The 27543-nt window shown below is 43.6% G+C and overlaps 1 protein-coding gene across 4 annotated transcripts in view; it reads right to left on the bottom strand.

Moving 5' to 3' along the window:
* Nucleotides 1-27543, bottom strand: part of Ttn (titin) — a 271242-nt gene that overhangs the window by 52913 nt on the left and 190786 nt on the right. For all 4 annotated transcript variants that reach the window (XM_075984819.1, XM_075984820.1, XM_075984821.1 and 1 more), the window contains 40 exons: nt 26277-26576; nt 25877-26185; nt 25589-25779; nt 24750-25179; nt 23116-23424; nt 22842-22990; nt 22721-22753; nt 22502-22631; nt 22110-22409; nt 21699-22016; nt 20101-20397; nt 19689-19988; nt 19279-19593; nt 18865-19013; nt 18022-18172; nt 17648-17929; nt 15690-15992; nt 14818-15120; nt 14438-14719; nt 14042-14341; nt 13648-13950; nt 13245-13553; nt 12855-13136; nt 12469-12768; nt 12094-12387; nt 9035-12001; nt 8042-8362; nt 7658-7942; nt 7267-7566; nt 6632-6934; nt 5652-5927; nt 5238-5537; nt 4840-5142; nt 4280-4579; nt 3174-3461; nt 2505-2801; nt 2111-2413; nt 1709-2014; nt 451-738; nt 62-352 (listed from right to left, as the gene is read on the bottom strand). In XM_075984819.1, the coding sequence (XP_075840934.1) occupies nt 62-352; nt 451-738; nt 1709-2014; nt 2111-2413; nt 2505-2801; nt 3174-3461; nt 4280-4579; nt 4840-5142; nt 5238-5537; nt 5652-5927; nt 6632-6934; nt 7267-7566; nt 7658-7942; nt 8042-8362; nt 9035-12001; nt 12094-12387; nt 12469-12768; nt 12855-13136; nt 13245-13553; nt 13648-13950; nt 14042-14341; nt 14438-14719; nt 14818-15120; nt 15690-15992; nt 17648-17929; nt 18022-18172; nt 18865-19013; nt 19279-19593; nt 19689-19988; nt 20101-20397; nt 21699-22016; nt 22110-22409; nt 22502-22631; nt 22721-22753; nt 22842-22990; nt 23116-23424; nt 24750-25179; nt 25589-25779; nt 25877-26185; nt 26277-26576 (13767 nt within the window). The remainder of the gene's footprint in view (nt 1-61; nt 353-450; nt 739-1708; nt 2015-2110; nt 2414-2504; nt 2802-3173; nt 3462-4279; nt 4580-4839; nt 5143-5237; nt 5538-5651; nt 5928-6631; nt 6935-7266; nt 7567-7657; nt 7943-8041; nt 8363-9034; nt 12002-12093; nt 12388-12468; nt 12769-12854; nt 13137-13244; nt 13554-13647; nt 13951-14041; nt 14342-14437; nt 14720-14817; nt 15121-15689; nt 15993-17647; nt 17930-18021; nt 18173-18864; nt 19014-19278; nt 19594-19688; nt 19989-20100; nt 20398-21698; nt 22017-22109; nt 22410-22501; nt 22632-22720; nt 22754-22841; nt 22991-23115; nt 23425-24749; nt 25180-25588; nt 25780-25876; nt 26186-26276; nt 26577-27543) is intronic.

Raw genomic sequence — 27543 nt, 5'->3', positions numbered from 1 at the left:
AAGGCCCAGATAACCAAGGTGGGCCGGAGTTCAACAGGGTGGGTCACAGTTCGTTGCTCACCTGACGCTTTGACGGCGTCCCGTGTCTCACCCGGATCCCCAATGCCGTACTCATTTTCAGCGAACACTCTGAAGTAGTAGGATTTCCCCTCCTCCAAGTTAGAGACTCTGAAGCTCGTCTTTGAGCACTCAGTGGTCACTGTCGACCAGGATTTCCTCTCTGCATCCCGCTTCTCAACTACGTAGTTGATGATGGGGCTCCCACCATCGATAATGGGGGGATCCCAGGTAATGTATGCAGAGTCCTTGGATATTTCCTTAACCGTCACATTGACAGGTGGCCCAGGAGTATCTGAATAGCAAGCAGAGGTTAAGCAAGCAATGAACACATTAAGAAAGCACGCAAGCGCTGGTTTCAAACACACGTGCCTCTTTCCTTAGCCCACTTACCGAGCACCTTGACTACAATGGTGTACTCCTTCTTCCCACAGCTGTTCTCCAAGGTCAAGATGTATTTCCCTGCGTCGTACTTGTTCACGTTTTCACAGCGCAGGAAAGTGTCAAAGTCGGTGGACTTTATGTCCAGTCCAATCCGTTCTCTTAGATTGACGTTTGGTTTCGACCAAGTGATCTTTGGTGGTGGACGTCCTTTGACGGGCACGTAGAGTCTCATGGTAACTCCAGCACGTAAAATGAGTGTTTTTCTTAACTCGGCATCGAGTTCTCCCTCGGGTGGAACTATTGAATGTGGGGGTGAAGAAAGTCAAAGCCGTAAAATTTCAGCCTCATACGTATTTCTAAAGACTACCCTATCATTCCTAAAATACATTTCCTTTGTAAAACCAACTTCTTGATTTTTTTTAAAACATCCTGAACAATTGGATACTCTGTTGATGTTTTCATTTTTCTTGAAAGTATTTTATTTTTATTTTTGAATAGGTATTTATGTTTACATCTGCAGTAATCCATGAGTGCAGAATCCATGGAAGCCAGAAATAGGCACTATATCCCCGGGGGGTGAAGTTACAGGCAGTTTTAAGTCACTTGATGTGGGTGCTGGGATCCAAACTCGGATCCTCTAGAAGAACAGTATGCCCTTGTGATCACTGACCTCTCTCTCTGGTCCCCATGATCTTCCTATTTTTCCATGCACTTTTGCCCCAACTAAGTATTCCTCGAAGGGCCTGTCTTCCTCTTCACGTGTACCCTGAAGATTTAAGCCTCTGTCTATGCTTGAGAGAATGCTTCCTCCCACCTTGAGTTTTCTGTCTTATATTCAGTGCATATTCCATTCCTGCAAATGCTCTGGCTTTGTTTGCTATGTCATCATAGGAAGAAAAGTATATAATAGATTAAATATGCTGCTGAGAAACCTTTTTAAGGTGGGAAGGAATTCTGGAGATGAAATGAATAGAAGAAAGGGACTATAGGAGTCTTCCAGTTACATACTTAGAGATGTGTGTGGGTGAGTGGATAACAGGCAGGGGGATAATAGATGGGCCATGACTTAAAAAAGAAAAACAACAAAACCTCTTTATTCTTAGAATAAAATTCTTTCTTCTTTTGAAAGCCACCGATTCAGTTTGGCCTGCTAAACATTATGAAGTGTTACCTACCCCTCCTGATCTGGGCTCCTGGAACTTGTAGCTGTGTCTGCACCAGAGCTGATGGGCAGAAAGTCTCACCTGTGTCTGCTGGCAGTACTTACTTAGGATGTCCTTGGGGCAGTGCTTGTCTGGCACGTCACTCGGGTCACTGTAGCCGATCTTGTTCACAGCGTACACGCGGAACTGATACTCAGTGTTTTCCATCAGGCCGGTCACCTCGAAGCGGGTTTTCTGCAGCTTCTCTGGTAAATTGCACCTTACCCAGTGATCAGAATCGACTCGCTTGGCTTCCACAAGATAACCAATGATGGGGCTGCCTCCATCAAAGGCTGGCTTGCCCCATGATAGGCTCACAGAGCTACGGGTGGTATCGTATACTTTAGGGAAAGCTGGTGGGCCAGGAGGATCTGAGGACAAATGACAACAGAAAGGTTTAGTGACAACTTCCGTTCTGGCTGTTTAACGCTCACTACAGAGCACGGGACTCTCTCAAGCACACTTACACAGTGGGTCCTGAGCATACACGGCTTTGGATGCATCACTGGGTTTGCCAGGTCCAGCTTTATTTATAGCAGTGACTCGGAATTCATACTCAGTGCCTTCCTGGAGACCCGTTGCTTTTAACGTTCTTTCTATGACAGGTTTTCTGTTGACTTTAGTCCAGTTAACTGCCTGAGTTTCCCGCTTTTCAACCAAGTATCCAGTGATAGGTGAGCCACCGTCATCGGCAGGGGCTTTCCAGCTGACTGTCATGTGATCCTTAGTGACATTGCTAATGACAGGAGGGTCGCAGCGTCCAGGTGGGTCTGGAAAGACAAGACGGAACGATACATTAGTCTCTTAAGCAAAAAGAGTATTTAAGAAAGTAGAGGGCGACCGGCTGGAGAGTGTTCCTACCGTATGGGTTTTTAGCAATCGCTGGCTCAGTGAGGATGGGGTCACCCACTCCGTATTTGTTTTCAGCACAGATACGGAACTGGTATTCATGGCCCTCTATAAGTTTCTCCACGGTGCAGCTGGTGATGGGCACAGTGGCAGAGACCTGAGCCCAGTTAGGCCTGCTCGTTTCCCGCTTGTCAACGATGTAGTTGGTGATTTCTGAGCCCCCGTCCTCGAGAGGAGGTTCCCAAGACAGCATGGCACGATCCGCATACATCTTGTTGATTTTGACAGATGCTGGAGGACCTGGTTTATCTGAAAGAATGGAGAAGAAAAATGAACTATTTTTCTAAAAAGGGGAATGAATATGGGGAAGAGATCTAGATGGTGGGCTACGTTCTTTATATTGTCAGCAACTTCCTATATGACCTAGAAGTCACCTCCCTCCCAATCCTTGGTAGCTAGAATAGTGATTGACCACTCATCCTCTATAAAGACGCTCTTCTGCAATGCTATTGATTTTATTCTTAGGACATACTTTGCTTATTGTTGTCCTTGAGATGGAGCATCTATTCCTGATCCTCCTGCCTAAGTGCTGGGGTCTTAGGAGTTTATTAGCATGTCCAGCTTGTAAACTTATTGACAGGCTAAGTGAAGCGTGGGATTGTAATCACATTCTTTAATTACCTAGTACTTTGAGCTTAATGGTGGCTGATTTGGAACCACTGGCATTTTCGGCAGTAATGGTGTAGTCTCCCGAGTCCTTCCGGTTCACGCTGAACAGCTCCAAGGTGCACAAGTTCCGCTTCATTGCCATCTTTATACCTTCCGCTGGTTTTATTGGAGTGCCATCTTTCTTCCAGGAAACTGTTGGCATTGGTTTACCAAACACAGTAGCGTCCAAGCAGACGTTAGTCCCAGCTTTCACAGTAAGCAGAGACTTCATTTCGACACTGAGTTCTATCCTGGGAGGAACTGGAAGGAAAGAAGATTGACGGTCTTCATTATGCAAAACTGCATTGTGTAATTATTACTGACAACAGCGATAAATCCACCATGAATGAGATTTTCATCTCATTACTATTAACTTTTAATACTTGGGATTGAACCCACTGAGCTACAGCCGTAGTGCTACAACCATTTTTATTTAATAATTCTTATATATATTTATGAGTACAGTATTTTTGCAAAAGTCTGCGTTGTGGAATGATTCAATCAAGCAAACTCATACCACAGTCTGCTCACCTATTCAGTCAGCATTTTTATTGTCTACTCTTTCAGTAATCTTGAGATCTATAACATGTTATTAACTCTGGCACCATGCAGAGTTACCAGTACTGGTTCTTCCCGTCAGACTGAAACTTTAACATTCTCTCCCTCTCGTTCTCCCTTTCCTTAGCCCCCGATTTTTAAGATCCATACTTACTACAAAAGTAAAATACGTTTAACAAAGAAATTTGACAATACTGCAAATAGATAGAACTAAATTCCCATAACCCCAACACCAGGCTCCCACTCTCAGTTTAATATTTCTTTGTCACCATTCTGTGACTATGATTAATATCACACACTCCTTAGTTGTGTAACCTGTTTTTTTGTTTCGCTTTTTAAGATTCTTTATAAGCATAATTTTTAGTGCGGAATACAAAGTTAACTCCTTGTCATTTATTCTCCCCTTTTCCATTGTATGAATTTAGTATGTTTGTTTGTTTTTAAGTAATTATTATTTATTTCATGAGGAAACATTACTATCATGGATACTGTAAGTGTTTTAATACGCAATAGATTCTTACCATTTTCTGCAAGAATAGTCACTGGGTCGGAAGGCTCAGAAGGCTGGCTAATGTTCACAGCAGTCTTGGCAATCGCTCTAAATTGATATTGAGCATTCTCTTCTAACCCCGTAGCTGTGTACTCTTCCTGGGGAATCTGGTGAGGTGTGGTATTACACCGAACCCACTTATCACCAGGAAGCTTGCAAGCTTCTACAAAATAGCCAATAATTTTGCTGCCTCCGTCGTGCTTTGGACGAGCCCAGATAAGGGAGGCAGAGTTCTTGGTGACGTCAACAACTTCAGGTTTCCCTGGGGGATCTAAAGCAAAAAGAAATATTCTCAACGTTGGTCTCACTAGCAGAAGTGTAAGCTCCTCACAGAGCCACTCCCATGTGGTTCAACAGGATAACAATCATGTCAAGTCAGCCACCCATCCGGTATCTACTTTTCAGGGCTTGCTATACATTTACAGGAGTGCATTTCCTGTGAGAGGTAGAGCCTACTCCAGGATGGAAATACTAACTTTCAGAAGCAAAGATTTAAATGTGTCTCTACAGTTCCAAGCAATGGTTACCTACCTACTGGCATCCTTGCGGTTACATATTCCGTTGGTTTGCTAGGTGGGCTGGATCCAGCTTTGTTTAGGGCATAAATTCTGAATGAATATTCTAGACCTTCTACAAGGCCAGCACAAGGATATTCAGTTGACCGGACGACAGTGTCATTAGCCTTCACCCAGAGTAAACTGTTTCTTTCTTTGCGTTCAATCAGGTAACCAGTGATGGGGCTTCCTCCATCACTGTCTGGTCTGTCCCATGCGACAAATATGCAGTCTTTGTTGACTTTAGTGACTCGAGCATTTTTCGGCTCACTAGGAACGTCTGGAGATGAAGACAGGGAAATGTCAGCTTCTGCTTTAAACTAAAAGCCTACAAAGAACAACACACACACACACACCACCAACACCAGCACTCACCGAACGGGAATTTAGCGAGCATTTTTGGAGATGTGAGAGGCTCTGAAATGCCGAATCTGTTTTCAGCACGGACCCGGAAGATATACTCCTGTCCTGGGATCAGCTTGCCAACCCTGCAGGACGTCTTGGTGACCGAAGCTAGAGCTGTGACCCAATCCCCACGGCTTACATCACACTTCTCTACTATGTAATTGGTGATGCTACTGCCTCCATCCTCAAGAGGGATGTGCCAAGACAGGGAGCAAGCGTCAGCATCGATATCAGAAATGTCAAATGGAGGCTGGGGCGGACCAGGAGCGTCTGCATAAACCAAGAGGAAAGAAACACAGAGTGAGAAAACAAATAGTTAAAAAGAAAAAAGGAACCTTTCTGATCTCCATAATTTAATGGGCACTTGTCTCACGGGTCACCTACCCATGACTGTAACTTTGATTTTCTGAGTGTCTGTCCCCGAGCTATTTTCTGCGGTGAGGCTATAGTAACCACTGTCTTTCCTGGTGACATCCTTTATGATCAGGACCGAAGAATTGTCCGCTTTATGGATAGCCAGGTGGCTGGATGTGACAACTTCGTCCTCTCCTTTCTTCCATTTACAGATGGGGTTGGGCTTCCCATACACATGGGCTTCGACTCGGAGTTTCTTCCCAGCTTTGATGGTGATCTGCTCGGGCATGAGGATCTTCGGTGGCACTGAAAGCAAAGACAAAACCCATTTCTTGAGCGGGGGGGGGGGGAGGAGGGAGTTTTCTGGATTTCTCGAATTGTGGGTTGTAGGCCACTAGGTATTTCAAATTAATGATTGAATTTATAAGCAATTTTTTAGTAATTGAAAAATTTTCAAAATATAATGATTTATGTCCCAGCTGCTATTTCCCCTCCTTCCTGTCTTCCCAGTCCCTCCCCCAAATCCCTCCTCAGTTCCCACCCCCCAGTCCACTCCTCCTCTGTTTCTGTTTAGGGAAAGGCAAATCTCCTATGAGAATCAACAGAACATCATATCAAGTTGCAGTAAGACTAAGCACCTCCCCATATGTTAAGGCTGGGTAAGATGACCAAGTATGAGGAGTAAGATCCAAGCCACCTACAAAAAGAGTAGGAGACAGCCCCTCTCCCCACTGTTAGGAGTCCCACAAGAGGGCCAAGCTACCAATATTTTTAAAACTTCTTAGATACAATAGAAAATATCAGATATAGCCTACATAAGGAGAGGCTATATCCTGTGTTGTACAAACTCAAGGAGAAATGTCTACAGAAGCCAGTTTTTTATCATAGGACATAAAGGAAGCAGTGACTACTCAAAAAGGTAAATACAATTGCTTAGTTTAGGAACAACAGAGAAAAGCCAGATAAGAACAGAAACAGCCATACACAGAACATGAAGGCAAACAACTCACATAGCTGCTCTTTGGCTTCGTAGACGCCCTCGGCTTCTCTTGGCAGGCTGACACCTACAGCATTCCTTGCTGCAACTCGGAACTTATATTTCTTTCCTTCCTTTAGGCCGGTGACAATGAGGCTGAGGTCTTTGACCACCGAGTACTCTGTCCAGCGATCTGCGGGCTGGTCTTCCTCTCTGTAACTAATGATGTAGCCATCAATTTTAGCACCCCCATCACGCAGGGGAGGTAACCAGGCCAGCGTAGCACTGTTCTTTGTCATTTCTGTTACTTCAAGTTTTCTTGGAGGATCCGGCTCACCTAGGGAAAGAACATAATTTAGAAAATTAGGTAACTTTATAAACCCCATTGTTCATGTATGTAAGGGTTTCAGTATGACTTTTGTACCAAAGTTTATGGGATATGTGGTTCAACATCTTGATAATAAAGTGCTATGTAAAGCAAGTGATACACGTTTTATCTAAGGGAGATATTTACTGCACTATTAGGGTCTCACAAATCAAGTTCCTTCTGGCAGATTATAATCCTAACGATCTATTGACTGTGATCAGCAGATTATAATCATATTGACCTCTTGGCCTTGAGAAACTAGAGGGCTGAAGTCAAAAGGGGAAAGAAACCGGATTACTTACTGAGAGGATCTGATGCAAGCACAGGTTTGGGGACATCTGTTGGGACCCCGGGGCCGTATTCATTGACAGCAGTTACTCGGAAGTAATATTCATTCCCGGGAACAAGGTTGGTGACGTTGAAGCTTGTCTTCTTCACTTCGGGTGTAACTGTTGACCATGTTTTTCTTTCTGCCTCACGCTTCTCCACAATGTAATGTGTCACTTGGCTCCCGCCATCATTTTCAGGAGGGCCCCAGGACACGTGGCAGGATGTTTTTGTGACATCCGAAACTTTTAAATCAGACACAGGTCCAGGAGTATCTGCAAAGGAGCAGTCACAAGTCTCATCAGCATTCCAATTAACTCATTTGTTTTTGGAGCAGGGGGAAAAAAAAGCTTTTGGCTAACGCACCTAGTACTTTGACGTTCACAAAAACGGCTTTTTCTCCTGCTGGGTTCACCAGGGTCAAGGAGTATTTTCCTGAGTCATCACGGGTAGAGTTGGGGATGACAAGGAAGGCCATGGTGTCAACGAGATCGACTTGTCCTTTTCGGACCACATTATCAATCCCCACTTTGCGCCATGTGACTTTGGGGGCGGGGCGTCCTCTCACTATTGCAAATAGCCGAATGGGGCAGCCCGCTCTCACGACGACCAGTTTTCTCATGCTGGCGTCCAAGTCGATCTCTGGAGGCTCTGCAGGGGACATTAAAGACGTTAGTGGGCTCGGCAGACATGAGGGAACCCCAGGAGAATAAATGCAGATGGGTATCCACCACTAGAGAGAAGCCTCACCGAGGATTTCTTTAGGTTTGATGGCTTCCTTTAGCTCTGCAGGGCGCCCAATACCGACTTGATTTTGGGCGCACACCCTGAACTCGTACTCCTGGTTTTCATCCAAACTGGTGACTGTGAATTCCATGCGAACAAGTTGGGCGGCAGCGTTGCACCTTTTCCAGCCCTCATCGGGTGAGGCGTCCGCTATTTTGGGTCTCATCTCGACAACGTATCCAATTATGGGTGCACCTCCATCATAGACTGGTTTTCCCCATCCCAGAGTTATGGAATTTTTGGTTGTATCAACCACTTTGAAATTGGTTGGCGGGCCAGGTGGTTCTGGAAAAACAAATTATATAAAAAAATGTACACATCATCAATTATTACTAGCGATTCTATTCTTTACTCTGTGTTTACTGTATATGTGTGTTCATGTTTTGACAGTGTGTACATATGAGTTCACGCATGTTTAGGCCAGAGGTCAACCTTGGGTGTCCTTCTCTCTTGCACGTCACCTTATTGTTTGATACAGGGCCTCTCACTGAAACTATTACTTACCAATTGGCTCTACCGGCTGGCCAGTGAACTGCAGAGTCTGCCTATCTATGTCCCCCTCTTGGCCCTGCAGTTATAGCTATGTGTTGTTTCACCTGGCTTTGTACAGGAGTGTTGGTGATCTGAACTCAGGCTTGTGTGGTGGGTACTTCACCCACTAAGCCACCTCCCCAGCCTCATGAAACTTTACTGTATAATTTTATGGTTAATTTTCAATTTAAACAAGGTCATTTTAACTTCTTAATTCCCAAGACTTCTTTACATTCCTTTCTAAAATTTAGAGTCTACCAGTGCATATTTCTTGGTGATATGGTAAAAGGTCTAATTGGAAAAATATTAGTCAAAATGCTGTTTTTAAAAATATGAAGCAACCTGTTTGTCAGACAATTAATTTTTTGGTCAGATACATAATTTTAAGAATTGGCTTAATATTAGAAAAAAGGAGGAGCATCTTACCTATGGGATCTTTTGCCACCACTGGTCTTGAGGGTAAGCTTGGTTCTCCAATGCCAACCTCATTTTCTGCCTTGACACGGAACTGATACTCATGTCCTGGGAGGAGATTCTGCACTTTCAGTCGCCTCTCGGGGATGGCACTCTTGTTGACAGGGACCCAGCGGACGGCGTGTTTTTCTTTTCTCTCCAAATAGTACCCTGTGATAGACTTCCCACCGTCATATTCGGGGGCATTCCAAACCACAGTCATCTCTTCTTTGCTCACTTTGGTGATTTCCGGAGGATCAGGGCGGCCGGGTCTGTCGTACTTGGTTTTTGCTATGACGGGTTTACTTTCTGTTGGAGGCCCTGTGCCTATTTTGTTTTCTGCACGGACTCTGAAAATATATTCATTTCCTTCTATGAGACGGGTCACCGTAGCGCCAGGTGTCAAGACATTAGCGGAATAGGTAGACCACACCATTCTCTTGCTCTCGCACTTTTCCAGGATATAATTTTGGATTTCACAGCCACCATCGTCTTCCGGTGGATCCCAGCGGATAGTACACCGATCGCTGGACACATCTGTGATTTTCAGGTTTCTTACAGGTCCAGGCTTATCTAAAACATTGACAGTAGCGTAGGCCACAAAACTGCCGGCTGGATTAGTTGCCGTGACTACGTATTTACCACCGTCACTTCGTTTGGCTTTGGTACAAGAGAATTTCGAGGATTCGGCACTGGTATCAATCTTGACCCTCGGTGATCTTGTAAGATCTGTAGCATCCTTGTCCTTGGTCCAGGCCACTTCTGGGAATGGTTTGCCTCTCACACCTGCCTCGAGTCTAATGGTGTCCCCTGCCTTGACAGTTAGCACCCCGCTTAATTTCAGGTCAAGGACTGGCTTCTGTAAGTCTTCCTTCACAACAACTTCCTCTGTCCTTACCCAGTCACTTTCTCCACCCTCATTCTTAGTTTGCACTCTGAACTCATAAATCTGGTTTTCAACGCACTTGTCAACCATGTAATGGGTTTCCTTAATACTTCCTTTGTGCACTCTTTCCCAGTCAGCAGAGCCCTTCAGCCTCCTCTCGACGTGGTATGACAGATTTGGGCTGCCACCGTCGTAACTAGGCCGTCGCCACTTTAGATAGACAAATGTCTTTCCTTTATCTGCAATGTGAAGGTTTTCTGGCTCTCCTGGCTTGTCAATAGGGTTGATGGCCAGAATTGGAGTCTTTGTTTCAATGGTTGGCCCAACGCCTACTTTGTTCTCCGCACAAACACGGAAATAGTATTCGTTGTTGGCCAACAGGTTGGCCTTGATCAGTCTCTTGGTGACGTCTGAGGCAACGATTGACCAGCCTTTCTGATTTGGCTTACGATATTCTACTATGAAATTTGTAATTTCTGAGCCACCGTTATCTAGTGGGTTTTCCCAAGAAATTGTGCAGTTTTCCTTGGTGACGTTGCTAACCTTCAGATTCTGGCAAGGCCCAGGTCTGTCAAGGACGTTAACAATGGCTGATCCTTGGGCGTGTCCACTGCTGTTCTTAGCAGAGATGATGTACTTGCCATGGTCGGCTCTGACCGCTTCTTTAATTTGTAACTCCACACGAGGCAGATCGTGAATTAGGTCAACCCGCTTGTCCTTGACCAGGACTTTGCCCTCCTTAGACCAAGTGATGTCTGGCTCAGGTCTGCCTTTGACTCGAGCGAGAATGCGAATCGTCTGACCCACCCGAACGGTAATGACGTCACGGCATGTCACATCAAGCTCTACTTCCGGAGGATGAAGGATGTCTTTTGCAATCACAGACTCTGCCAGTTCTCTTGGCTCTCCCTCACCCACAATATTAGCTGCCCTGATGCGGAATCTGTACTCATTCCCTTCGATCAGTCCGGGTACCCTGAAGGCACACTGCCGGATGAGCTCGTCTTTGTTGATCCTATCCCACTGCGCGGTGCCGGGTTTCTGACACTCTACTACATATCCGAGGATGGGGCTGCCGCCATCACTGAGGGGCTTTGTCCACACCAAGTCCGCAGATTCTTTGCTCTTGTCTTTCAGCTTAGGATTTATGGGTGGCCCCGGTGGTTTGATGGGCCGGCAAGCTTTTATTGGGTCAGAACTTGGGGATGGATTGCTTAGTCCAGCAAGGTTTTCAGCAAAAACTCTAAACTCGTATGTATTTCCCTCATAGAGTCCAGTCACCCTGAACTTCAGGTCAGCGATGGGTGTTTTGTTGACTCTCACCCATTTGCCAGTTATTTCTCGACGCTCTACATAGTAGCCAGTTATCGGACTGCCGCCATCAGATTTCGGCAGGGTCCAAGACACCGTCGCCTCGTTCTCAGTAATGTCGGTTACCACTGGTTTGCCAGGAGGTGATGGGGGACTGAACTTGTGCTTAGCGACAGTAGGTGTGGAGTCAAGGGGAGGGCCAACGCCCATCTTGTTCTCTGCTTTGACTCTGAAAACATACTCACAGCCCTTTTGGAGATGGGGCACCTTCAGCTTCAGCTTACTGCTTCCTGCAGAGACAACGCCCCATGTGCCTTTCCTAGTATCTTGTTTCTCAACAATGTAATTTATCACTGGGCTCCCTCCGTCATCCTTAGGTGGTTGCCATGAGATAGTCATGTATTCAGGGGTGACATCCAGAATATTAATGGGACCTGTTGGTGGACCGGGGACATCAAGGACAGTAAGATGGACCGCTACTGTTTTGGTACCAGCTGCGTTGGAAACTGTGAGCTGATATTCCCCGGTATCCTTCCTCAAGCAGTTCTTGATGGTCAGCACCGAGGAGAAGCCGTCAGTCTCAACTGTGTAGCGATCTTCCGTTTTAATCTCAATTCCATCTGATGTCCACTTTGCAGTAGGGACAGGTACACCTCTTATAATAGCAGGGAATCTCACTGTGGTACCAGCTTTTACAACGAGCCCTTCAATTAACTTCACATCTAATTCCACAGATGGAGCCACTAGAAAGAAAGGAAGAGGTCATTAGATTTGAATTTTCACACTATGAATAATTCAAAGAAGAAATAAAAAAATATGCCAATCCAAAATTTACCTAGTTTTTCTTGACATTCTATTGGGATAGTTGTATCAGGGAGACCAAGACCTATGATATTTTCAGCTTTAACCCGGAATCTATAAGTCTTTCCTTGTTGTAAGCCCGTAACAACACACTCTAAGTTTTTCACAGTCTTGAACTTAATCCAATCCGTGGCACCTTCTTCTTGGTACTCCACCAGATACCCCGTGATTGGAGAGCCACCATCACGATCTGGTTTATTCCAAACAAGAGAGACCTCCGTCTTATCGACATCTACGTGGTGTAGGTCCTTGGGTGGCCCTGGGGGATCTTTGAAAGAAAAGTTATGATGAATAAACAATTATCTCAAATCTGGTCAAACAAAACTCTATATTCAGAAAAGTAACTCACGGAGAGGATCCAGAGCCTTGATGGGCTTGGGTGTCTCAACAAAAGGACCACGTCCATATTGGTTCTCGGCAGCTACTCGGAAGAGGTACTGGTTGCCTTCGTTCAGATGTTTAGCCATGTGGCTCTTCTTCTTCGACGTGGTTGAAAGAGGGGACCACTGGGCAGTGGCAACATCTTTCCTCTCAACCACATAGTTGGTCACAACTGAACCGCCATCATCCAGTGGTTCCTTCCAAGTAAGGTAACAAGAATCTTTCCTAATTTCACTGACTTCCAGGTCTCTAGGTGGCCCAGGTTTATCTGAAATGTATTAAATAATAGTTAAGTGACAAGAAAAAGGTATTTGAGGTTTTTATTTTTAATGGCATGAGCAGTAAAGTGCGCACCTAAGACCAGTACTTTCACTGAGACAGTTTTTGAACCAGCTGGATTCTCCACAGTTAGAGAATAAATTCCCCCATCTTCGTGGGCAGCATTGCGAATTTCGAGCTTGCTTCCAACTGGAGTAACATCAATCTGTGCTTTTGTCGGAGCCTCTCTGTCTCCTTTTTTCCAGGTTACTTTTGGGAACGGTACACCTTTGATGATGGCACTCAGTCTTAGGGTGTCACCCACTTTAATGTGCTGTTCTCTTGCCATGTTGGCATCAAGGATCAGCTCAGGAGGTTCTAAAATAAAGAAAAACACCTTCATGTAGGATTCCTTAGTGCATACTATAATCAAGTATCCAGCAGGCACCTATTTCTCACAATTGCAGATCACAGCATCTCACTCACCAAGTCGGTCCTTTACTAGCACTGGTTCAGGAACGTGAGCCGGGTCTGATTCACCAGCCTCGTTGACTGCCAGTACTCTGAACTTATAGGTCTGCCCATCCCTGAGACCACTGACTTTATATTTTGTTTCAGGACATGACTCAGGAGTGTGATTGGCTCGTCTCCACTCTTCATCTCCCACTTTCTGGTACTCCACAATGTATCCTAGGATCTTGCTCCCACCATCGTGACGTGGCGGCTGCCAAGTTAGATCAACTGAATTACACGTTGTGTCTACTGCTTCAGGATTAATAGGTGGGCTTGGTTTAGCTACATAATCAAAGACAAAAATTTGAAAGAAGTTAAAATATAGCTGAGAAAAGTCAAACTGTATGAAAACTGAATGAATGTTTTAATACTGTACCAATTGGATCTCTAGCAAAGACAGGTTTGGATGGTGGACTTGGGTCTCCAATACCAATTTCATTTTCTGCAGAAACCCGGAACTCATACTGGCATCCTTCTAGAAGATCAGGAACTCTAAACTTAGTGTACGGATGGATAGGCTCTTTGGTAACTCTGACCCATCGTTTAGACATAGTTTCCCTCTTTTCCAGGATGTAGTTTGTGATGGGCTTTCCTCCATCGTTTGGCTTGTTCCAGGTCACTAGTGCAGAGTCTTTGGTGACCTCTGTGACAATTGGCTGCTCAGGTGCATCAGGAACTCCTGTAACAGACATTAGCAAAATGTGTTACAAGTTTCAACCTCCCTATTAACTCTGCCAAGCACTGGGTCCGCCCCCAACCATACTACATACTGAAACGATCTTTGGCTTTCATTGAATCGGACACCAGAGGGTCACTTATTCCATACAGATTTTCAGCATGAATCCGGAAGATATAATCTTTTCCTTCAAGCAGTTTTGGGACTTTGCACGTTGTTTTAGCGCTGGCAGAAGTCACAGGCATCCATATGTCTTTACCCAGCTCCTTCTTCTCAATAATATAATTGGTAATCTCACTTCCTCCATCATCAAGAGGTGGCTTCCAAGAAATAACCATGTATTCTTTGGTGACCTCATCAAAAACGACAGGTCCTACTGGTGGTCCAGGACGGTCTGCAGAAAAAAAAAAAGAAAGAAAATCATAGCACAAAATATTATCACTTCTAGAAGGAAAAAGACTCTATTATTGATAAGATAAATAAAACTTACCAACAACGTTGACTTGACAGTAACCTTTCCTGGAGCCTGTACTGTTCTCCACAACTACACAGTATTTTCCAGAATCTGAGCGTTTGGACTTAGTCTTCTCAAGGGCAAGTGTCGTGGGAGTAGTCTTGATGTGGGTGCGGTCATCTTCCAGCACATCCGCCTCATCTTTGAACCAATCAACCTTAGGCTTTGGTTTGCCTGAGTAACGGCCAGTGAGGGCGAAAGCTTCACCAACTCGGACTGTAAGTTTATCCCTGAAGTCCAGGTCAAGTGTTGGGGGAGCTAAAATGTAGAGTTACAGACAAGAGTCATTTCTGCCGTCCTAGGAAAAGGCTATAGAGGTAGATGTTTTCAAAGCACAAAGTGCAGCGGACACATACCCAGCTCATCTTTGCATGTGATCGGCTTGGTGCAGAATGACGGCTTGCCTTGTCCGACAATATTGACGGCACTGACACGGTACTCGTAGGTGTCACCTTCTTTTAAGCCTTTCACAGTGTATTTCCTGCTAAGCAGGTTGTCGCTTGTAACTTTGTGGAACTTCTCAGTGCCAATGAGGCGACTTTCTAGGACATAGTTAATAATTTCTGATCCACCATCGTACTTGGGAGGATTCCAGGTCAAAGACACGGTATTTTTAGTGACTTCTTTGACTTCTAGGTCTTCAGGTCTCTCTGGAACAGCTGTAAATGTTAGGACAATGCCAAGAGTGTCACAGTGAGAATGTAGAAGAGTACCGTAAGTACCCTTTCCTGAGGGTTACTTTTAAAAACCAAACCAGACTTCAAAGAATCTCAAAACTGTTCTCACCATAGCACTATTAGAGTGAGAAAGGCTTCGAGGAATTCAATGTTCTCAACCAAGAGATGAGAAAATAGAGCTTCATTTTGGCTAAATAACAAAATATCTTAAGAGTAAGCAGTTTGAGAATTAGGAAAATGATTCAGTTTTTACTTACACCATTGAATGGGAAACTTACAAAAAAGAAAACAACCCTAAACAATGGAATAAATATAGGGAAGGAATTTGAGGACTCCTACACATCCCTGCCATTTCTTTCTTTCACAGTCACAGATACAATGACATCAGATATTGAACAACCGTCTTAAAGCCTGACAAGTGGATAGCATGTAAGACATACACACACATGGGCTCACACACACACTCAAGCACATACTCACACGCACACTATAGTGTTGTATTAAATGAAGAGCAGCGTGGTTAACCATAGCTTGTTCTCAACCGTACTTACTTATTGGATCTCTGATGACAAGTGCGTTTGGTGTCTCAACAAATGGCCCCATGCCAATGCTGTTTTCAGCTGCAATTCGGAAAAAGTAGGCTTTTCCTTGAATAAGACCCTGTACAGTAGCGTTTTGTCGAGTGACTGTGTAGGTCACAGGGGTCCATGCTTTGCGGTCTGCTTCCCGCTTCTGAATGACATAGTTGGTGATGGGGGAGCCGCCGTCATCTTCTGGAGAGAACCATGTAAGCTTGCAGGAGTCATTGGTTAGGTTGTCAGCGAGGAATGGTACTCCAACTGGTCCTGGGACATCTGGGGACAAGTGGAAAAGATTTTAACCTGTTTGTCTCCTACGCTCAATTAATATGTTATCAAAGTGAGGACAAAAATGTGGTACAGAAGAAAATAAGATTTTTGTGCTTGTTAATGAAGTTGTTGGCTTTTCTGTCATACCAACAATATTTAACCACATCTGTCTGTATGTTTATAATTTCTATTATCTAGTTCTCTCTGCCTATCTATCTATCTATCTATCTATCTATCTATCTATCTATCTATCTATCCATCTTATCTCATTTTCTTACTTTATTGCCTAGTCTGGCCTTGATCTCACAATTCTCTCTCCTCAGCCTCTCAAATAGCTGGGATTAGAGTTCAATCATATTCTAAAATGAAGTAGCCTTGTGCTAATTATGGGCTACCATGTTTTAATACAAAGCAGAGAGAGTAAGATCCCTTTTAGCGAACAAAGCTTGTGAGACAGGAGGGGGGAGCTGCAAAGGTGGAATAGAGAATGCTTTGCTCTCTGTGCCTTTTCTAAGTGGGAAACAGGGAGAGATGTTTTTCTGGGTCACCAGTTAGTTGATGGGTACAGAAGGCCCTGATTTTTAGCAGCTGGGATTTTATATGGAAACATATCATATATCCAATTAAAGTAGTGTTTGTCAATGAGCTGAGAATCTTGAAACCTAAGAGCTTGTGGGGTATTGATGCATGATATGATTCTGACCACCTTTTATTACTTATATTAATAGGGGGCTGACCATCATTATATTGAAATGATAGCTGTTTGGAGTGTGGCGCTACTGAATTACGAGTACTAAACAGGATAGCATTACCTTCTGAGCAAATAAAGGAATTAAAAAAAACACACAGAAGAAGCTGGGAGAGTTGAACTCTACCTTCATTGACTAGCAATGCAACACTGATAACCACATCACTGGTTGTCTTGGAAGTCAGAATCCCTGGCAGAGGTTTTCTCATTGTTATAATAAGTAGTAAAGAAGGATAGAGTTTTATGCTATGAATGGTTATTGTGGTGAAACTTTAAACATTCACAGGAAAGGTGCTTTTGTAAAGACAGGATAATCACACACTAGGTCCTTAAGGTGGCATGTCTTGTCAAAAAAAAATGTAACATACGAAACTTCACATAGGGGAGTGGAGATGTGGCTAGGCGGTTAAGAGCATTAAGAGCACTTGAAGCTCTTACAGAGGACTTTGATTTGGTCCCCAACATATGGCGACCAACAAGCATCTGTAATTCTAGTTCCAGAGTATCTAACACTCTCTTTCTGGCCTCCTCACAAGCTACACAAAAATGTCATGCATACATATGTGCAGCCAAAACACCATACACACTAAAAAAATCAGAATAATATAAACTTTCATGGGTAGCAGGAATACAACAATGTGGAATACTTATGGGATAAAAATGTGAAGAGGAACATTTAAAAAAGTCTAAAATGGACAGTCAGCTGTGGACTATTTTTCTAGTACATAGTGTTGTTGTAGGTATAATTAAAATGATAAATTTTAAAAAGTTGCATTTATGTATTTGGTGGCACTCACAGAGGCAGGCAAATCTCTGGGAGTTTGAGGCCAGCCAGGGCTACACCATAAAAATCCTGTCTTGAAAAAAAAAGTAAAATAAAATAAATTTTTTCAATGAAATTGAAATTATTTACCTAGCACATCAACAATAATTGTCTTCTTTCTTTCTCCGCCTTCGTTTTTCGCGAGGAGAGAATAGACACCTTGATGGCTCCTCTGGCAGTTCTTGATGACCATGGATGAACTGATGGCTGTGGTCTCAATGGCGGCTTCTTGAGGTAAGGCCCGTTCATTCATGCTCCAGGTGACAGTTGGAGGTGGCTTTCCAGATACGTAGGCTATGATGCGGATCACCCCTCCAGCGTGGACCACTATTCTGTCTCTGACGCTGGCGTCTAGCTGAAGGTCGGGCGACACTGGGAAACAATTGAAAAAGGCAAGTGTGAATTTCACCTTTCAATATATCCTACACAAACCTGGATAAATTAGCAGAAGCAGTGGTAATTACCAATTCTGTCCTTCATTTCAATAACATCTGTGACCTCTCCAGGTTCTCCAACCCCGGCAATGTTGACTGCTCGGACGCGGAATTTGTAGAATGCTCCTTCTTTTAACCCGGTCACCACAAGCTTTGTCCCTCTCACTTCTTTATCCTTAGCCTGGGGGAAAATAACAAGCATTTTATAACTAGAGTGTTCCTAATGTAAATATGTACGCTATAACCAGTATATAATATTGCTGCTTTAATAACTCTCTCAAGTATAACTCCTACCTACCTACTCTTGTCAGGAGGTTTCAGGGATCAAACAGTTATAGACAATTGGTGAACGACTTGTCAAAATTGTGTTTATAAATTACTGGTAAATGATAGAAAAAACTGTACTGTTCCATCTTTCTAGGATTCATAACCAAAGGAAGAGTGGATAACATGACTTAACTTTTAAAAGCTCAATTTTTATTTTTAATTGATTTATCCCAACTGTATCTGCTCACAGTATACTAATTCATTACATATAAACAGATGGCAATAAAACATTCCATCTCCTTAAGTATTTATTATTTATACCTGATAGGTGATTCCTTTCAATTTTTTAAAAGGAAATAATAAATTATTGGAAAGGATGGTCAGCATCCTGTGCTTCACTCACACTGTGCTATTGAATGCTAGAACTTACTTTTTTTCACTGTTTTGGTACCCAACATAGGACCTTCTTCACACTCTTGACTTGACTAATTGGACATAAATAATTATTTTTCTGATTTTTAATCTCAAACATAGAAACAAATGGGCTTAAGAAAAACTATTTAGAACTTATTCATGGAACATTTCTTCAATGAACATTTTAGCTACCTTTTCCCATTCTTCTTTGCCTTCTTCCTTGAATTCAACAATGTATCCAGTTACTTTGGATCCACCATCTTTCAGTGGAGGGGACCATTCCAAGTCCACAGATGATTTTGTCCAGTCTGTCACTTTGGGGAACGGAGGACCAGGGGGAGCTGGAAAGAACCAGTATATATCAGTATTCTTGATTTCCACAGTGCTTTTAGAAATCATTTTCTTTTCTTTTCTTTTCTTTTTTTTTCCCTTTTTTTGAGCTAAGGTTTTTCTGTGTAGCCTTGGCTATTCTGGAACTTGCTCTGTAGCCCAGGCTGTCCTCAAACTCAGAGATCCCCCCTTCCTCCTCCTCCTGAGTGCTGGGATTAAAAGCGTGTGCCACCACCCATCTAGACACCTTTTTTTTTTAAGAATGTAAAGGCTTACCCACTGGATCTCGAGCAGTCACTGGATCTGAGGGGAGACTTGCCGGACCCACACCCGCAGCATTGATTGCATACACCCGGAACTGATAGTCAGAGCCTTCAATAAGGCCAGTCACTTTATAAGAGACACCCAGAGTCATGGCCTTGATGGGATCTCGGTTAACTCTCTTCCATCTCTTTGAAGTGGTGTCCTTCATTTCCAACCAATACCCAGTCACGGGAGAGCCACCATCGTACTCCGGCTCTTCCCAGTTGACCGTCATGGAGTTCCGAGTCACGCTGCTCACCGTCGGTTTATCCGGAGCTCCGGGGACAGCTGTGAGAAAGATCGTAATTGACAGGAAGCCATCAAAAACTAAACAAAACACCAGGAAAGTTTGACCTAATGTGTGAAAATGTTGTCCTACTCACAGAAGAGGTTTCGTGCTGTTTCAGGTTCACTGTCCAGTGGCTCCCCAATGCCGTACTTATTCTGGGCCATGATTCGGAACACATATTCATGGCCTTCTAGCAGCTTGGGAATTGTGTACATGCATTCCTTAGGTTCACTGGAGACACGGACCCATGTCTTCCTGTTAGCTTCTCTTTTCTCAATGACATAGTTTGTAATCTTGGACCCACCGTCATCTTTAGGTGGAAGCCAAGATAGTGTCATTTGATCGGCTGAGATAGATTCAAACTTTATGGGTCCCACAGGGGGGCCAGGACGACCTGGATGATTTTTTAAAAAAGAATATTTTATTAGTTGAATTAATTAAAGCCAAATTTTGTTTATGAATCAAAATAAAACCATATAGTTTTAACCAAACAGTGCAATCATTACCAAGGACATTGAGCCTCATCTCCTTCGACGCTGTCCCCAGGTTGTTTACGGCAGTGATAGAATACAAGCCAGTGTCACTCCGGCGAGACTGAGGGATAACTAGCGTACAGCTGTCATCCACCACCTGCTTGTTGACGTGGGTGTCATAGACCACAGGCTCTTTGCTATCAGGCTTCTTCGGAGGCGCTTTAAACCAGGTGAGAGTTGGGAATGGCACACCTTTAATTTTGGCCACGATGTTAACATCAGTTCCTTCTTCCACTTCCATGAATTCTTTGAGCTCAATTGATGGTGGGCCTGGATAATTAATAAGAACAAAACGTTAACACAGGTAGCCAAATGCACTAAAGACTAGAATGTGAATTTTAATGTGGCTATAAAGCCAATTTGGGTTGACTGTATTCAGACTTCATTGTCCACCCTGACATAAATAATGGGTCTCTCTTTAACACTGTCATTCTAGTGTGGGACAATTACATGTAGCTCTTTTATTGGATCTACATACAGCTGTCTATATGATATTGCCTCTCCCTCCTCATGCTTTACCATACACATGAAAATTCTGACCAAGGGTGTAAGTGAAGACTGCTCTTTCATTTCCTGACTGCTCAGGCCCAAATAAGCACCCAGAAACTGTATTAATTACAACATGGTTTGGCCAATGACTCTAGCATATTTCTAGCTAGCTCTTACTCTTGAATTAACCCATTTCTGTTCATCTGTGTATCACCACGCGGTTGTGGCCTACCGGAAAGGTGAGGTTTCTGCAGGCATCTTTCTCCTTCGGCAGCTACACGGCATCTCCTTTACTCTGCCTACTCTTCCTATATATCTCTGTTCAGAATTCCCACCTGGCTTTGCTCTGCTAAGCCGTTGGCCAAAGGAGCTGCTTTATTAACCAATGGTAATAAAACATATTCACAGCACACAGAGGGGATTCCCACATCACAAGGGCAACAAGGCATGGCTATCACAGTAGTTTATGCTTCGCACTTTGGGTCATGGTGTTTTTCTTTAATAATCTGCAGAGTTATAAAGTCATTTCCATGCTTATTCAGAGGTTCTGGTGTGAATTTTTATAAGAAATATAGTTACTGGTAGAAGCCAAACAATTTTCTATAAATCTATTATGAGTGTGCGAAAAGGATTGGCACAATCATAAAACCAAATAAATACACAGTGACAGTGATGGTAACACTAATGCAAAGAGACTTATTTATGTAGCTTATCTTCAAAACTCAAAGCTGAAATGGGTTTTCTCAAAAAGAGAAAGTCTTGATAGGAAAGATACATTGGTCTTAGCAGGTGCTAAGCCAATTACTAGCTTTCCGCCCCTTTTAATTCCTTTAATTTCTGTTAGATAAGACAGCCTGCCTTGGAGAAAATTACAGGAAGGAAATTAGATGTGTCTTGTCTATAGTAAAAGCAATATGAAAGACATTCGCTAATTCAGAATTAGCATATTCCATAATGGGGTAAACAGTAACTGAATCATGTTTCCATGCCTACACGAATCCCACAGAAACACACTGATAGATGGATCTACCGATTCTTGATTACTAGATACATAGGAAGAAAATTCTCTGTTAAATACGTACATGTCTGGTCCTTGACAATCACAGGGCCTACAGTGGCTGAAGGCTTGCTGACCCCGGCCTCGTTGACGGCCTTGACTCTGAATTCATATTCCCCACCCTCTATGAGGTCTTCAACAGTAAATTCCAGTTCTTCCACATCACGCTTATTACACTGTCTCCAGGCTTCTTTCTTCTTCCCAGTAGGGTCCCATGCGAGGCACTCGACAATGTAGTGGGTGACAGGAGAGCCCCCATCATTCTTTGGAGGTTTCCATGACAGATGTACCGTGTTCTTCGTTATCAGACCAATCTTGAGTTTAATAGGAGGGTCAGGAGGATCTATAAAAATGTTTACAGGAATCGTTAAGCATGGTTATTAATAATGCGGCTCATTCCAGAGACCGTATTTTAAACTTGCATTCCAAAACTTACAGATTGGATCTCTCGCAGTGGTCCTCTGAATGGTTTCTACGGGTGGACCAATTCCAAAACGGTTTTCTGCTCGCACGCGGAAGAAGTATTGCTGCTCGGAGATGAGATCCGGCACCACGAACGTGGTGCTTCCGCAGTTGGGATTGACTTTCGTCCAGGCTTTTCCATCTATCGTCTTCTTCTCGATGACGTAGCCTTTGATCCTATCTCCTCCATCGTCGTCTGGCATCTTCCATGACAGTCGGCAACTGCCCCTCGTAATGTCACTAACCTTCAAATCCTTGGGCGGGCCTGGTGCATCTGTTGGTTGCAAACCACAGTGTAAACATCGTTCCGTGGATGCTGAGAGCAGTTTGCCCTGACTCGGTAGCAACTGTGAACGTCTTTCTTACCCATGACTTTAACTCTGCAGTTGGCAGTTTTCTGTCCGGCTTTATTCTTGGCTGTGATGCTGTATTTGCCCGTGTGAGCTCGAGTACACTCCGGGATGATGATGACAGAGGAGTTCTCGGCAGTCTCCAGCTGTACGAAGGGAATCGTAGTCATACATGAAATGAGACCGCCGCACTTCTAAGGTCACTCACGCTCCTAATTAAGCTAGCCCCTCTTACCTGTGCATCTTCAGGGATGTCATGAATGTTGTCCTATTAGAAAAGAAGACAGTTATGTTTGAAATACTGCTTCTGGTTATCCAGTGGAAGACGCAACACAGGGAAGTCCTGGGATTATTACCTTCATTGCCTTCTTTGCCTTTCCGTCAAATTCCCAAGATGATTTTGGCGTTGGGCGCCCCTTGATGATAGCAGGGATTCTGATCTGTGAGCCGGCTTTACACACTAGGCAGTCCTGTGCTCCGATGTCAATGAACACCTCTGGAACCTCTGGAATGGTAATGGGACAGCCGTTAGCTGACACATCTCAAAGAGGTAACAGACACGTCTCTGGTACATGGGTGTCACAGTCTGATCAGACAAGGTGAACACACACGCTGAATAGGGAAGACTACCTTGAATATCGGTGGCAGGGATCTCTCCAGTCGTGTCACTTGGTTCGGATTCACCGGCTTCATTGACAGCCTTCACTCTGAACTTGTACTTTCTCAGCTCTTTCAGGTTAGGCACCACACACTCACAGGTAGTTAGAAGTTTATCCGGTTCGTTGACTTTTTTCCAGTCCGAGGTACCCTCCTCCTGCATTTCTACGATGTAACCTTTGATCGGGCTGCCACCGTCTTTGGCTGGAGGTTTCCATGCCAGCGAGATGCTTGATTTTGTTTTATCTTTAACCTCTGGGCGCGAAGGTGGCCCAGGGGGGTCTAATAAGGAACAAACAAACCAACGTCACATTTTGAAGTAGTGGAATGCTATTTTTATGTATACCATAAGACTTTCACTAGATAAGACATTTATTGTTGTCTGTTATATTAAAATTGAAGTGCTGAAAAATACGTATAAGAAATAAGAGTATATTTTATTTCAGTATTAATGCAGAAACAGAAGCAAACAATCTCTGGGGAAAGGATTACTCACTATCTCTCACTAGAGCTATACCCCGTGAGCATACCATCGGCGAAAAGAGTTCCACCATGTGAGCAAACCATTGGTGAAAAGAGCTGTACTCTGGTCAGGTGGTGGTGGCGTACAACTTTAAGCCCAGCACTTGGGAGGCAGAGGCAGGCAGATCTCTGTGTATTTGAGGTCAGCCTGGTCTACAAGAATTAGTTCCAGTACAGGCTCTAAAGCTATAGAGAAACCCTGTCTCGAAAAACAAAACAAAAAAAAAGCTGTACTCTGTAGCACAGCATTGGTGGAAAGCTATCTTACTTTTGACATCCTCCTGAAGAGATTCAACAGTGTATTATAGCTGAACATTTTATTTCCTACAATATGGAAATTTAAAATATTTTCATCACTAGCTGGGCAAACATCTGGATACAAACAACTCTCAAGGCTCTTTAGGGGCAGAATCAATGTTCCCACTCATCACACCTGATGCTTTCCTGATGGTGCCTGATGATGAAATACTGCTACCTAGTCGGCATGGTGTGTCACCTCTCCCCCTCCTTGCGTATAGGGTGAACCCTTGAACAGTCCATGCGCCAAAATAATTTGCTGTATGAACACGAATGAACCTTATTATATATTTGTCCTCTATAGCATGGAGGTATATTAAATCTTTAATTGAAAATGTTGGAGTTTTTCTTTAAAGAATATAGCCAGGTATTATTGAGAAAATGCACTGAGTCAGGAAAATTACTATATTTTCAGGCCTGAGCTGAGATTTTTCATTATTTGACCTCAGCTATTCTGCCTGAGAATTTGATGTCTTTGTTCAACAAATAGTTAATATTTTACTTTTTTATTGAATTCTTCCAAGAGGGTCTGTTTAGCGGGGGAAAGGATACCCACAGTAACTAATGAGATGGAGTTTAGAACCCATACCTTTTAGTCCATTTCTGTATCACTTGGTTAAAAAAATACTAACTATAACCCAAGATTTTAAAAGCTAAAACTACGTATATGCACATATATGTACTTACTTCACTATGACTGGTTCTAATAAAAATGTGAGAAATTTAAGAGTAAGCTCCTTAGTAACTTTACCCATTAGAAACGAGTCCTAGAAGTAAAATATACTTACATATGGGATCTCCTGCAATGGCTGGGTCTGACGGTTCACTGGGAGGGCCGATTCCTGCAGCGTTGATTGCCATGGCTCTAAACTGATACTTCACCCCTTCAATCAACCGTGGGACATTGAATTCTATGCCCTTCAGGCCAACTTTGGTTATTGGTGCTCGGCTAACACGTGACCAGTAGCTACCGCCTTCTTCTCTCTTCTCTAGCCAGTAGCCAGTAATTGGAGAACCTCCGTTGTCCAAAGGAGGGGTCCAGCTCACGAGCATAGACCCTTTGGTGCGTTCTAAGACTTTGGGTTTTCCAGGAGGTCCCGGGAGGCGATAGGGGTCTTGAATGGTGACTTTGTCTGATTTACATTCATCGCTGATTCCATATTTATTCACTGCCCTCACTCGGAACTCGTACTGACCGTTGGGGATGAGCTTCCAGATCTAGAAACGTGGGTGAATAAGGGAGTCAGAACAAATCTGCTTGGACTGCTGTCTGACTTATTTCAAAGCTCAATTTGTTTGAAGATGGATCACCACGAGAAGTAAACACACGGGATGAAATCGTAGGAAAGAGAGAGGAAAAGAGCAACCCTTTAAAAGAAGACCTCAATCTTTGTAGTTTCCAGAGGACTTGAGTAAGAGAGTAGTAAGCAGTATTTGCTGAATGGCCGTATGTGCATAATAATAAGAATGCCAAACTCACAAATAGTTTCTGCTTGTGTGGAATTTTGAGTTTAATTGTTAAATTATAAAGTTACCTTAAACTGCTATCAAATCATAAAGTTATATTAAAAGTGGTATCAAGTCGGAACTATGCCCTATTAATGTGCATCTATTTGGAAGCACTTACCCCGTATCTTCTCTCCACAGCAGTGTTAGTGACTTCTTCCCACTCAGACTTCTTCCTGCTGGCATCGCGTTTGTCAATGACGTAATGGGTAATTTCACTGCCGCCGTTGTCTAGAGGGGCATCCCATGTCAGATAGCAAGATTCAGCTTTAATGTCAGTAACAGCGAGGTTTCTGGGTGGAGATGGACGATCTGGAAAAGAACCGTAGTGGGGACTGAGAAGCCGTTCTTGAACAGGAGGTGGCTTTCCTTCCCACACAGGAGGCAAATGTGGGATATATATGCTTACCATAAACTTCCACATGAACGTTGCGGAATACGGAGCCAAGACGATTGGAAGCAGTGATTGTGTAAGTGCCCTTGTCCTCTCGGACGGCTTTGGGGATGCTCAGCTCAGTCTTGGCCTCGCTTCGGGATACTTCTTCTTTGGTTATTTTAAGCTCATCCGTGGGTTTTTCAATCACCTTTTCATTCTTGGACCACTCAATCTTAGGCATGGGGAGTCCCGTCACATCGGCAGGGATGTTAACCGGCTCTCCTGCCTTAACTTTGATAGTGTCTCCTCGAACAGCCAGGCGCAACTTAATAGCTGGAGGAACTGCAGAGAGAAGTCAAGAGTGCAGAAGTCTTAAGACTGTGTCCCAAGTCACCATAAAGCACATTAGTGGCATCAGAGATGAAATCCATACCTTCATCATCTTGGATGACTACGTTAAGAGGCAGGGATGGTTCGCTTTCACCAACGCCATTGACGGCTTTCACCCGGAACTCATACATCTGGTGCTCATCGAGATTGTCAACCACAAATGACGTGGTTGGGCAGAGTCTCTTGTTAACTCTCTCAAAGTCAGGTTTGTCATGGCGGCGTTTTTCAATGATGTATCCTTGGATGGGACTGCCGCCATCACTGCGGGGCTCTTTCCAGTCAAGCGTGATGGTGGATTTTGTCCTTTCGGTGTATGTGAGCCTCTCAGGAGATGTTGGAGGACCTTAAAGCAGAAGCCATTGAAAGTATGAGGATGAAGCAAGTGTTTACATAAGAAATGATATGTCACCTCTGTTTGTGTGAAAAATAGATTAAATGGAATTTTCAGAATCCTTTCCCAAACATACCAGTCACAGTGATATCCATTCTCACTAACAGCAGATTTCTTCTTAGTGAATATCATCAGAATCACTAATTGAAATAAGTCAAGGGTATGTATGTATGTGTTTTGTATTTAGTATTTTAGATTGTATGCCTGGGACACTGACAGATTGTCTTAGTCTACCAACCTAAGAAAATAGGTGTGTGATGTTCTGCTTTGGATGCCAGCAGAAAGCATCGTGGTTTTTTTCTCTTGTGGCCAAACAGTAGACATGGTTACTGACCACCCTTTGAGTTATATTGCTTCAAAGGAAAGATCATTTATGAAACACATCAAAGGTTTTGTGTCCTTAAGAATAGGCTCTGACGGGTGTAAGTAGAGCAATCCCATTCTAGCTGACTGTTACTGCAGAGGGAATCCAGGGAATCCCAGTTCTATCTATCCTGAGGCCTCTGGCACACTCTGAAACTCATGGACTTTATGGGGTGATTGAAACGGTGGTGTGTGCTGTAATTCTCTTTTTCCAGATGCCGGAGTGGAAGAGAACCTCCTGTTTCTGGAGGAGTGGATTTTCTTTTAAGAGGGCCATAAAGGTGTATTACTAAGTGTGCAGAATTTCAGTGTTTCATTTTAGTTTCTGGGGGACTTCCTCTGGTTTTCTATTCTTTGAGGGCTCTTTCTGATTGGGGGTCTCCCTACCCTTCCAGTATGAAGACTTCTTAGCAGTGTAGTAAATAAAACTCAATCATTTATTTTGTGACAACTACCTGCCTCATAATTTTCTTTTTAGAAAAGCAGAGAATTCTATGTAACCACCAATTCACTTTACTTGTTTGTCTTTAGACATGGTTTCTCTGTGTAGCCTTGG

Source organism: Microtus pennsylvanicus, chromosome 9 (assembly GCF_037038515.1).
Source record: "Microtus pennsylvanicus isolate mMicPen1 chromosome 9, mMicPen1.hap1, whole genome shotgun sequence".
NCBI classification, from domain to species: domain Eukaryota; kingdom Metazoa; phylum Chordata; class Mammalia; order Rodentia; family Cricetidae; genus Microtus; species Microtus pennsylvanicus.
This window is presented reverse-complemented; position numbering and strand designations above follow the sequence as displayed.